Source organism: Doryrhamphus excisus, linkage group LG4, assembly GCF_037039965.1.
Source record: "Doryrhamphus excisus strain RoL-2023G ecotype Guam linkage group LG4, RoL_Dexc_Guam_v1.1, whole genome shotgun sequence".
Taxonomy (NCBI): domain Eukaryota; kingdom Metazoa; phylum Chordata; class Actinopteri; order Syngnathiformes; family Syngnathidae; genus Doryrhamphus; species Doryrhamphus excisus.
This window is the reverse complement of record NC_136360.1, coordinates 22,159,296-22,173,052: the sequence shown is the minus strand read 5'-3', so window position 1 is coordinate 22,173,052 and position 13,757 is coordinate 22,159,296. Positions and strand designations below refer to the sequence as shown.

At 40.9% G+C, this 13,757-nt stretch overlaps 1 protein-coding gene across 3 annotated transcripts in view; it reads right to left on the bottom strand.

The window, feature by feature from the left end:
• Positions 1-252: 252 nt before the first annotated feature.
• dazap1 (DAZ associated protein 1) overlaps positions 253-13,757 on the bottom strand; it is a 49,509-nt gene continuing 36,004 nt past the window's right edge. The window contains exons 7-12 of one of the 3 annotated variants that reach the window (XM_058072570.2): positions 13,416-13,498; positions 10,464-10,611; positions 10,326-10,358; positions 7,066-7,215; positions 4,887-5,051; positions 253-1,054 (exon numbers count right to left, since the gene is read on the bottom strand). In XM_058072570.2, the coding sequence (XP_057928553.2) occupies positions 885-1,054; positions 4,887-5,051; positions 7,066-7,215; positions 10,326-10,358; positions 10,464-10,611; positions 13,416-13,498 (749 nt within the window). In that variant the 3' untranslated portion in view covers positions 253-884. The remainder of the gene's footprint in view (positions 1,055-4,886; positions 5,052-7,065; positions 7,216-10,325; positions 10,359-10,463; positions 10,612-13,415; positions 13,499-13,757) is intronic. The other 2 variants (XM_058072568.2, XM_058072567.2) reach the window with 2 other exon arrangements.

Below are 13,757 nucleotides of genomic sequence, written 5' to 3'. Positions count from 1 at the left end.
ATATTGAAAATATTCAACATGTAAGCCTTGCCTTTTTGCTGTATTGTGTAATGTGCCGTGAGCCAATAAAATAAAATAAAAATTAAAAAAAATACTACAGGCAGCACTTTGGACACCCCTGGTTTAGTTATATATATTTTTTTTAAATAAAGATTTGAGTTAAAAAAAAAAAAGCAGCAATTCAGTCAAATTCATTGGACAGATCATATCCTTAAAACATTTATTTTTTTTTAAATAATTTGTCCTTTTTGCATAGTGCAAAATGCACCCAAAACAGCCACCTGAGGGAAGTCTACAACTTTAAATTAAAAAAACAAGCAAAGTGTACATTTATAGTACAAAATTCCTTTTTAAAAAATTGCACAGTTTGTGTATAATATATATATATATATCTATATATATCTATAATCTCAATTTCAAACAAACTTGAAAGGCTCAGAAAGTAAACAATATTCACCAAATAAAAACAATTTCCCTAGAATTTAAAGCTGAGGAAATTGAAAACCCTGTTTTCATTTTAGTCGACCATAAACATACATATTTATACGAGAGTCTTTTTCAATATAGTTTGTGTGTGCTAGTGTTTGACAAGACAATCAAAATTATTGCAAAGAAGTTGAGTTCTACTATAAAATATGGTTGGTGGGGATTGGAGATAAAATCTGTTATATTTTCCATAAATTAGACAAACAAAAATATGTTTACAACTTTTTCGACATAATCTACTTTCATTGTGGTTTCCGTACCACAAAAAATGTGCATTCAAAAATTCCCATAAAACAATCTATCACACATTTCCCTGACTTTTTTTTTTTTTTTTTTTTTGCCCAGATAGTTTTTTTTTTGTTTGAACTTTACACAGCACCCGTCACCACGAGTGAGGGTCAACGTCGATATGGGTGGAATCCTTGCACGTTGTGGTTCTGTCCTCTGCCAAACGCGGTGGCGGCGGGCTGGGGAGCGGTGGCGGGCTGTGCTGTCGGTGCCCCGTACGCCGTCGACTGGTTGGGGTCTGCAAAAGTGTGGCTAAAAGCCGTCAAGTCCTGGCCGTACCCTGGAATGCATGATGAGAAAATGGAGCAAGAGACAAAAATGAGCTTCCGACTAAAAATCATCCATCCATTTATAAAAACCATCCTGGATAAGCAGTGTGACAGTTTTCTACTTGGACACTTGGTGGCACTGTTACTCTGTAAATCAGGGGTCTCAAACTCAATTTACTTGGGGGCCACTGGAGCTAGGGTCTGGGTGAGACTGGGCCGCATCAGGTTTTCCAAAAAAACGCATTTATTAAAAACAAAAAAAATTAAAAAACTTTGCTTTGGTTCCAATTTTCTAGAATAAAAGCTCTGATAAAACATTCCACTGTTCTCAAATATCTTATTTTGTGTAGAAAAATAAAAAGTAAGATGAAAAATAAATAAACAAATCAAGAATAAGGAAAATCAATCAGTAATAAATAAAATAACAATAATAATAAAACAGCAAATAATAAAAACTTAAGAAACCACATATAGTTGGTGTGTAGACAAATGATTTTTTTCAGATTAAAATGAACAAAGCATTATTAGAGCCCTGTAGACATGACAAAACACGACTATAGTCACATTTATACTCTTTTTATTTACAACATATTGCGCAACTGCAGGGTCTCGAGACACATGCTAACTCGCAAACTAGAGAGCTAGCGACCTAAACGGTAGCCTTCAAGTTATTTCCTTTCAACTTAAATAGCCAAAAACTTACCACTTCCACACGGATAGGGAGGATAACTATTTACAGTTATTTAACCTTTTACATGAACATTAATCAAACGTAATAATTTTTTCTGGGTACATGATACCATACAGCATCCATATAAAAACTTGCGCGGGCCGCACTAACATTAAACTTTCATATCAAGGCGGGGGGCCTCAAACTAGTGTCCTGCGGGCCACATTGGCCCGCCGGCCACATGTTTGAGACCCCTGCTGAAAATGACGAGGAGACCCTTAATGACAAAACACGACTATAGTCACATTTATACTTTTTTTTTTTTTTTACAACATATTGCGCAACTGCAGGGTCTTGAAACGCATGCTAACTCGCAAACTAGAGAGCTAGCGACCTAAACGGTAGCCTCCAAGTTATTTCCTTTCAACTTAAATAGCTAAAAACTTACCACTTCCACACGGATAGGGAGGATAACTATTAACAGTTATTTAACCTTTAACATGAACATTAATCAAACGTAATAATTTTTTCTGGGTACATGATACCATACAGCATCCATATCAAAGTAGTGTCCTGCGGGCCACATTTGGCCCGCGGGCCGCGTGTTTGAGACCCCTGCTGAACATGACGAGGAGACCCTTAATGACAAACCACACTGATTTCTATCACCAACGCCAGCGTACATAAACCTATTCTACACTAAATGAACGTAAATGCAACATATATAAATATGAGACATTATAATATTCAAAATTGGACCATAAATGCATTGTGTCCTCTTAATGAGTGCAGGGAAAAGAATGGGTAGGTTAATGATATGCGCACAACTGAGCCATGAATATATTTCTGTTAATTAGATCATCCTTGTATAAGCGACAAAGCAATGCAGACAAGAACAAAAAAAAAAAAATGGAGGTCAAAGTTCATCTGGGTATAGTAAAGTGACAGCCACAGCGGAAGACAAAAAAATTTGATATACTTTGAAAATAACTATGGCCGTGTTTTACTACACACGCAGCAATTTGTATTGTATGTACATGCAAAAATGTACGCACAAGATACAGTATTTGACAGAGCAAACTGCACTGAACAAATGCTACCTTTTTGGGGGGGTCGGGGGGAATTGGATGCTGGCACCTACCTGCGCTATCTCCACCCTGTTCATCCTGAGCATAACTGTGAGAAGGACGCGTTGGTCCGTAGGCAGAGGGGTCCTGAGGGTAGGTACCCAAGCCTATCAGGGAGACGAGGAGACCAGGTTGACTGAACCCAGATACTGCTGGCTGGCTGGCTAATTTGTACCCCGTCCGCCCACCACGCACCACCCACCCACCCACCGTACCAAGTTGACTCATTTTATCTGGTTCTCTCATCACGCGGTTACATGAAATTATATCGTATCAGTCGGTACTGTACTCTAACGCCAGCCTGGTAATGTTTTGTCGGCACGGTGGTCGAGTGGTTAGCGTGCAGACCTCGCAGCTCGGCCATCTCTGCGTGGAGTTTGCATGTTCTCCCCGTGCATGCATGGGTTTTCTCCGGGTACTCCGGTTTCCTCCCACATTCCAAAAACATGCTAGGTTAATTAGCGACTCCAAATTCTCCATAGGTATGAATGTGAGTGTGAATGGTTGTTTGTCTATATGTGCCCTCCAGTCCAGGGTGTACCCCGCCTCTCGCCCGAAGATAGCTGGGATAGGCTCCAGCACCCCCATGACAGTATCACTCGGATACTGTGAACATCCAGCAGCAACACGACATTTTGACATGACTACTATTTTGATGAAAAATATACTGCACAGCTAAGAGACCCGAGTTCAATTCCACCCTGGCCGTGGGTTTTCTCCGGGTACTCCGGTTTCCCCCCACATTCCAAAAACATGCTAGGTTAATTAGCGACTCCAAATTGTCCATAGGTATGAATGTGAGTGTGAATGGTTGTTTGTCTATATGTGCCCTGTGATTGGCTGGCCACCAGTCCAGGGTGTACCCCGCCTCTCGCCCGAAGATAGCTGGGATAGGCTCCAGCACCCCCTGCGACCCTCGTGAGGATAAGCGGTAGAAAATGAATGAATGAATGAATGAGTTCTCTTATTTTGTGTGGAAGTGGTAACTTTTTGGCTTCTTTTGTCTTTCCCCAACCTTGGCCATCTCTGTGTGGAGTTTGCATGTTCTCCCCGTGCATGCGTGGGTTTTCTCCGGGTACTCCGGTTTCCCCCCACATTCCAAAAACATGCTAGGTTAATTAGCGACTCATTTTTACCTAAAATAAAACAGGCTGTTAACATTGATTGCAAAAGGCTGAATGGAGGCAAAGCAGGAACAAAAAAAAACATGATGGCTGAGTAACATAGCCGGATCAGAAAAGACTCATACACAATACCATACAGCAGGGGTCTCAAACATGCGGCCCGCGGGCCAACTGTGGCCCGCAGAACACTAGTTTGAGGCCCCTGCCTTGATATGAAAGTTTAATGTTAGTGCGGCCCGCGCAAGTTTGATATGGATGCTGTATGGTATCATGTACCCAGAAAAAATTATTACGTTTGATTCATGTTCATGTTAAAGGTTAAATAACTGTTAATAGTTATCCTCCCTATCCGTGTGGAAGTGGTAACACAAAAAAAAAAAAAAAAAAAAAAAAAAGCCAACAAGGCTCTCAACAAGGGAGACGGAGGTGTTAGGGAGTAAAGAGGAATGGTTGGAACTTCTTCAGCAAAGAAGGAACAAAAAGGCAAAGACAACAAAGCATTGCAAGGCAGGATGATCTAATTTAAAGAAACGTCCACAAACCAATTTTTTTTTTTTTTAACAATACGCAGGACTTCTGCAGAAAACTGACAAAAAAATGAAGAACCCTTCACGGCTCAGTTGCGTGTAGGCTTCATGTATGCAAGAAGCATGTATGAATATGCAGCTAAATGGACCCTGGTTTTATTTTAGTCTCAGCTCAGACCTGAGCAAGGGTGTGTTCACACTTGCAGTCTGGTACCCTGAACCATAAAATACCTGCTAGTCTGGTTTGCGTTCACTCGTGTATTTTTGTCAATGGACCAAAATAAGGCGTTAAGACTTAAGACCAAAGGAACCAGACTAGAAGATTAAACGCTACTAGAGTCCATTTTACCAAGTGTGAACGCGCCCTAAAAGTACAAACACGATACTTTTCTTACCATACTGGCTATACGGAAATTCCGGCTGTCCGGCGGAAGCTTTGCTCAAGTCCTGAGTTGGTGTCGTGGTGGCAGCAAAGCCCAATGTTGCAGTTCCTGGAGTGGTAGGTGGAGGAGGAACTTGTGGAACATACTGGTCGGCTTGAGGAGTGGCAAAACTGTAACCTGTTACACAAGAAAGATATTATCCCTGTTACTCTTTCATTCTTTTTCTATCGCTTTTTCCTCATGAGGGTCGAGGGCTTTTGTCTAAACATGAACTGGACATCAAACATTACATTACCTTTATTGGCACACGTCCATCAACACAACTACACTGCTGAAGGCAGACGCTGGCCACAATAGACTAATGATAGATAGATAGATGGAACGATAGCTAGAACGATGGATGGATGGAACGATAGAACGATGGATGGATGGATGGAACGATAGAACGATGGATGGATGGATGGAACGATAGAACGATGGATGGATGGATGGATGGAACAATAGAACGATGGATGGATGGATGGAACAATGGATGGATAGATGGATGGATGGATGGAATGATAGATAGAACGATGGATGGATGGATAGATGAGTGGATGGATGGATGGATGGAATGATAGAACGATGGATGGATGGATGGATGGAACAATGGATGGATTGATGGATGGATGGATGGATGGAACGATAGAACGATGGATGGATGGATGGAACGATAGAACGATGGATGGATGGATGGAACAATAGCTAGAACGATGGATGGATGGATAGATGGGTGGATGGATGGAACGATAGAACGATGGATGGATGATGGAACGATAGAAAGAACGATGGATGGAACAATAGATAGAACGATGGATGGATGGATGGAACGATAGATAGAACATCTATCTCTCTCTCCATCAGATAGATAGAACGATAGATAGAACGATAGATAGAACGATAGAATGAGATAGAACGATAGAATGAGATAGAACGATAGATAGAACGATAGATAGATGGATGGATGGATGGATGGAACGATAGATGGATGGATGGATAGAATGATGGATGGATGGATGGATGGATGGATGGAACGATAGATGGATGGATGGATAGAATGATGGATGGATGGATGGATGGATAGAATGATGGATGGATGGATGGATGGATAGAATGATGGATGGATGGATGGATAGAATGATGGATGGATAGAATGATGGATAGAACGAACGATGGATGGATGGATGGATGGATAGAACGATGGATGGATGGATGGATGGATAGAACGATGGATGGATGGATAGAACGATGGTTGGATAGAACGATGGATGGAAAAATGGATGGATGGAAAAATGGATGGATGGAACGATGGATGGAAAAATGGATGGATGGAACGATGGATGGAACAATGGATGAATGGAAAGATGGATGGATGGAACAATGGATGGATGGAAAGATGGATGGATGGAACGATGGATGGATGGAAAGATGGATGGAAAGATGGATGGATGGAACGATGGATGGATAGAACAATGGATGGATGGATGGATGGATAGAACGATGGATGGATGGATGGATAGAACGATGGATGGATGGATGGATAGAACGATGGATGGATGGAACGATGGATGGAAAAATGGATGGATGGATGGAACGATGGATGGAAAAATGGATGGATGGATGGAACGATGGATGGGGAAATGGATGGATGGATGGAACGATGGATGGAAAAATGGATGGATGGATGGTTGGATAGAACAATGGATGGATGGAAAGATGGATGGATGGAACGATGGATGGATGGAAAGATGGATGGATGGAACGATGGGTGGATGGAACAATGGGTGGATGGAAAGATGGATGGATGGAACAATGGGTGGATGGAAAGATGGATGGATGGAACAATGGGTGGATGGAACAATGGGTGGATGGAACAATGGGTGGATGGAACAATGGGTGGATGGAACAATGGGTGGATGGAACAATGGGTGGATGGAACAATGGGTGGATGGAACAAAGGGTGGATGGACGGATGGAAAACTGGATGGATGGAACGATAGAAGGATAGGTCTCCAAAGGACAAACATAGTATCAGTATTTGTCGCATAGCAGAAATGACTGTAAAAGTACATCAATTCAATGCGTTCATCTTCCATGTACGACCACCGTGCATGCCGTTTCAACGTCATACGAGTGTGTCGGCGTCACTCACCAAACTGCGGTGCTGCGCTGAAGCCCTGCTGAGGGTAGCCCTGAGGTGCAGCAAAGCTGCCCGCTGGGGTTGTGACCAGGAATGCACTAAAAGGCGAAGGGGGCTGCGTGGGGGTCCCCCGGCCCGCTGATAACGGAGGTCCATAACCACCTGATTGATTAAAGAAGAGGCCATTTGATGTATTTCTTCACACAATGTGTCAAGTCAAACCATTGTCCAAAATAATCTAGATAGGATGAACATGAGAAAAAAATAAACATAAAAATACTTTTCATAGCACTCATTAAGCAAATAACAAATTTTCATTGCAATTATCACGTTATTTTGCTAAATTAAACACGGGAGATAAGGTGGGTAAAAATCTGAAAAATTTTTTTGGATGACACGGTGGTCTAGTGGTTAGCCCGCAGACCTCACAGCTAGGAGACCAGGGTTCAATTCCACCCTCGGTCACCTCTGTGTGAAGTTTGCATGTTCTCCCCGTGCATGCGTGGGTTTTCTCCGGGTATTCCGGTTTCCTCCCACATTCCAAAAACATGCTAGGTTAATTAGCCACTCCAAATTGTCCATAGGTATGAATGTGAGTGTGAATGGTTGTTTGTCTATATGTGCCCTGTGATTGGCTGGCGACGCTCATTCCTTTGCAGTGTGCTTATATTAAACTGGAGCCTTTATAGTAATAATTTTAGTTACTTGACAAGATGGGCGCAAAATGCAAATGGTTTAATACGCAGATGAAATAAAATAACGGAATAATAACATTGAACTGTCCTGTTTGTCACTGTTGTTGTTATGGGAATTCTTGTTGCTGCTCTTTTTGTCTCTCTCTCTCTCTCTCTCTCTACTGTCCCCATGTACATAAGGGCATGTAAGGGCATTTAGATCAACAATACTATCTGCCCCAATGGCTGGATGGGACAAAAAATAAAAATAAAAAAAATGAAAAAAAATGAAAAAAAATGAAAAAAAATGAAAAAAAATGAAAAAAAAATGAAAAAAAATTACGGAATAATGAAAGAGCGATGGATGGATGGAACGATAGCTAGAACGATGGATGGATGGAACGATAGATGGATGGATGGATGAAATGATAGATGGATGGATGGAACGATAGATGGGTGGATGGATGGAATGATAGATAGAACGATGGATGGATGGATAGAACGATAGATAGAACGATGGATGGATGGATAGAACGATAGATAGAATGATGGATGGATGGATAGAACAATGGATGGAACGATGGATAGAATGATGGATGGATGGATGGATGGAACGATAGAACGATGGATGGATGGATGGATGGAATGATAGATAGAACGATGGATGGATGGAACGATAGAACGATGGATGGATGGAACGATAGAACGATGGATGGATGGATAGAACGATGGATGGATGGATAGAACGATAGATAGAATGATGGATGGATGGATGGATGGAACGATAGAACGATGGATGGATGGAATGATAGATGGAACGATAGAACGATGAATGGATGGATGGAACGATAGAACGATGGATGGAACGATAGATGGATGGATGGAACGATAGAACGATGGATGGATGGATGGAACGATAGAACGATGGATGGATGGAACGATAGAACGATGGATGGATGGAACGATAGAATGATGGATGGATGGAACAATAGAATGATGGATGGATGGATGGATGGATGGAACGATAGATAGAACGATGGATGGATGGATGGATGGAATGATAGATAGAACGATGGATGGATGGATGGATGGAACGATAGATAGAACGATGGATGGATGGATGGAACGATAGATAGAATGATGATGGATGGATGGATGGAACGATAGATAGAACGATGGATGGATGGATGGATGGATGGAACGATAGATAGATAGAACGATGGATGGATGGATGGATGGAACGATAGAACGATGGATGGATGATAGAACGATAAATAGATAGATAGATATAGATAGAACGATAGATAGAACGATGGATGGATGGATAGAACAATGGATGGAACGATGGATAGAATGATGGATGGATGGATGGATGGAACGATAGATAGAACGATGGATGGATGGAACGATAGAACGATGGATGGATGGATAGAACGATGGATGGATGGAACGATAGAACGCTAGATAGAATGATGGATGGATGGATGGATGGAACGATAGAACGATGGATGGATGGATGGATGGAATGATAGATGGAACGATAGAACGATGGATGGATGGATGGAACGATAGAACGATGGATGGAACGATAGATGGATGGATGGATGGAACGATAGAACGATGGATGGATGGATGGAACGATAGAACGATGGATGGATGGAACGATAGAACGATGGATGAATGGAACGATAGAACGATGGATGGATGGAATGATAGAATGATGGATGGATGGAACGATAGAATGATGGATGGATGGATGGAACGATAGATAGAACGATGGATGGATGGATGGATGGATGGATGGATGGAATGATAGATAGAACGATGGATGGATGGATGGATGGAACGATAGATAGAACGATGGATGGATGGATGGAACGATAGATAGAATGATGATGGATGGATGGATGGATGGAACGATAGATAGAACGATGGATGGATGGATGGATGGATGGAACGATAGATAGAATGATGGATGGATGGAACGATAGATAGAACGATGGATGGATGGATGGAACGATAGATAGAACGATGGATGGATGATAGAACGATAAATAGATAGATAGATATAGATAGAACGATAGATAGAACGATGGATGGATGGAACGATAGATAGAACGATGGATGGATGATAGAACGATAAAACGATAAATAGATAGATAGATATAGATAGAACGATAGATAGATAACAATAACACAGCAGTGAAATTGCCAACAATGGCTGGACGGGACAAAAAATAAATAAATAAATAAAATAATTAAAAAAATAACGGAATAATGAAGAAAGAAATGAAGTAAAGAATAGGTTAATAGATGCAGGTAAAGGGGATAAAAATATGTATAACGTTTAATGTACTGCTGAACAACATGACGCTGATCTATACGTATACCTTATATATGTATATTATTATGTGTGTATATATTATATATATTTATAAATAGTATGTATATTGTATATACTGATCTGATACACTTTCCCTTTTTTTACACCAAGGTGTGCAATTTATATAGCAATAAATCACAAACATGAACGCAATTAAAATGTCAATCAAACAAATATTAATTTACAAATGAGGTAAACAGACCCTGATTTCTTACCTATAGGCTGGCCGGCAGTCGCCACCCAAACTCCTTTTTGGGGAAAAAAATATTTTATAAATCATTTTTCAGTGACATGGCAGTACTCTGAAGTAAAAAGTACACACTAAATAAATCTAATGTTATTTCCCTACTCACCCTGTGGCCCGTAAGGTTGATGCCAGGTCTGGGCGGGCTGTGCCGGCCAACCATTAGCTGCACTTAGGATGCTCCTGGGTGCCCACTGGCCCGGGCCGAGCTGGCCAGGAGTTTTATCGTCACGAGGTTCTGCTTTCTTGACTTCAACCTGGACAAAAAGGACAAGGAGAACACGTTTGGTAACACCACCAGGTAACGTTCTACCAAGTCCCTCACCTAAACACACATTTTTTGGATTTATATTATATGGTTTAGGGGCCCAAAATTGGATCTTACTGTGTAACCAGGTGGCAAAAAATAAACTATGTGTATCAGGTACTATGAGTCGGTAATGCAAATATTTGCCAAAAAAAAAAAAAAACCTGAAACAGGTCTGAACATGTACATGAGTGCCTGAATTGTACCTGACAAACATAGATTTTATTAATAATATTTTTTTAAATCATTAAACTGCCCTCTCTAAATCAATATATATATATATGATAAATATCTAATGGAAAATTACAACTTACCTTTCTCCACCTAATGCTTATAAAAGAACATTTATTCTATTTGGAATAAGTTTTAAGGGGGGGAAATGGATGTAAAGAGGAAATTGGATCTCAAATCTAAACAGAATATTATAAGTTAAACATGCAGAAAGAACAAATATTTTTGTTTAAGGTTGAATCTTCATACTGTGTCAAATGCGGAAAAAAGTCTTATTTCTTCATGTTATGTGTCCTTTTATGTATTTGTATATAATATATTCCTGTATGAATATCCACATAATTAAAAAATCTGCGTGACAAGGCACAGCAACAAACGGTTAACCAACTCAAGGAAACGGGTGCGGTGCGACTAAGGGGGCGCTGACCAAAAATAGACTGAAGGTTTGAGTTATTGGGGTCACCTTGCAGGAGGGAAAAAAAAAAAAAATGAATCACAAATTCCAACCCGCTATAAAAGGTGTCTTTTTTTCTCTGTCGACCCAATTACGCGCACATGTCTGGTACTGTAGTGGTGGCCCCCGCCGCCGTCAGCTACCGCGGCGCTTGGTCCCGTGGGCATCACAGCTTGGCGTGATGGATACCATGACTTCTGTACAGTCCCCAACAGCGGAACTGGGATTTGCGCCGCAGTTTGATGTGCCCCATTTTCTAATTTTGTAACTCATATCTCCCAAGCGCCCACGAGTCCCGGCGTCAGGTAATGTCAAGTCAAGAACAATGGATTAACTTAGAGTCTGGATGCCTGCTGGAAAAAAACCAGGGCAAAGTCAAGAGGGTGTCAAACTGGAGCGTTTACAGTTTGGGTTCCATACAGCAACAATAAGGTGGGATTAAACCTACATTTTTAATGGAAAAAGTAGCATTTGATTGATTGGATCATTGATTTAATTCAGGGGTCTCAAACATGCGGCCCGCAGGCCAAATGTATCATTATTATTATTACTATTATTATTTAAAAAAGGCTACACTCAGCGGCATGGCGGTTGAGTGGTTAGCGCGCAGTTTCCTCCCACATTCCAAAAACATGCTAGGTTAATTAGCGACTCCAAATTGTCCATAGGTATGAATGTGAGTGTGAATGGTTGTTTGTCTATATGTGCCCTGTGATTGGCTGGCCACCAATCCATGGTGTACCCCGCCTCTCTCGGCCAAAGACATGCTGGGATAGGCTCCAGCACCCCCACAACAGTATCACTCAGATACTGTAAACATCCAGCAGCAACACAACATTTTGGCATGACTACTATTTTGATGGAAAAATATACTGAGGCCGGGTGGTTAGCACACAGGCATCACAGCTAGGAGACCAGGGTTCAATTCCACCCTCGGCTATCTCTCTGTGGAGTTTGCATGTTCTCCCCGTGCATGCGTGGGTTTTCTCCGAGTACTCCGGTTTCCTCCCACATTCCAAAAACATGCTAGGTTAATTAGCGACTCCAAATTGTCCATAGGTATGAATGTGAGTGTGAATGGTTGTTTGTCTATATGTGCCCTGTGGTTGGCTGGCCACCAGTCCAGGGTGTACCACAATCTCTCGGCCGAAAGACATGCTGGGATAGGCTCCAGCACCCCCTGCGACACTCGTGAGGAAAAATCGATAGAAAATGAAATGAAATGAAAATAATAGATGTTGTATAGCTGCAGTTTTTTTTTATTTATTTGACCCCAAACCCTAATTTGGAGCTAAATAAGATATAATATTTGACTCAAATGAGATTCCAGGTGGGTTATGTTTACTCCACAGAGCAGCCGCACTCGGCAGAATGTAAGGAGACGTACTTAAAATATGACACCATGGTGAATGTATTTACTTTCTCCCAGTTGGGAAAGCTTGCCTTAAACTGAATTGGAATTAACTTCGCACTGTAAACCCTCATCCATCTGCCACACACGCTGAAATAACGTGAACATATTATTATATTCTACTGTGACGTTCAAATTGTACTATTTATAGAGCTGACGGACACAGTATGGAGATTCTTTGATTGAGGTCACTGAGTTTTTTTTTTTAAATGTAAAAAGAAGACATGTTGACGTGAAAGTGACCTGACAACCAAATATCAAAATAAAAAAAAAATGAACAGATTGGACCAATCCTTTAGGAGATTTATGTGTCTATTTTTTATTATAAATTAATGTATATATATATATGCATAAATGTGCAGATATTTAATTTGGTACTTTTTTATTAAATAAGGTAATTAAAATGAGTACATCCTAAAGGAGTGGTCGGTTTTAAACAGAGCCTCAGGCGACAAGATCTGAAATATACGTAATAGTTATTTTTATATAATAATAATAATAATAATAACAGAAATGACTGCAGAGTAAGATGTGTTTCAGCATGAAATGCCGAAAAAAAAAAAAAAAAGTGAGAATTAACGCAGCATCGTGTTACATCATAATTGTCGCTCGAGCCTCTGTTTTATCTGAAGGTTAAAATAAAACTACAACTACACACTTTTTTGCCCATGATGTCGTGATAATGCATGTTGACAGCCTGGTCCACTGATTGTTCGGCCTCGAAAGTAATAAATCCAAAACCTAGCCAACGACCAAGAGTGAATCAAGGTAGCAAAGGGGGGAGTTGTGACAACACAAGATGAAGAACAGTATCGGGCATTCGGCAGAGTGAGGATCGGTCAAGACTGAGCAAGAGGCGACCTCGGGGGTTCGGAGGATTTCGCATTTCGAATTTGAGCGATGACGGGTACGCCATTTGATTTCCGTGTGAAGAGTTAGCGTAAATTCCGGACTATAAGACGCTACTTTTTTGCCAAACTTTCAACCCTTATGAAAAAAA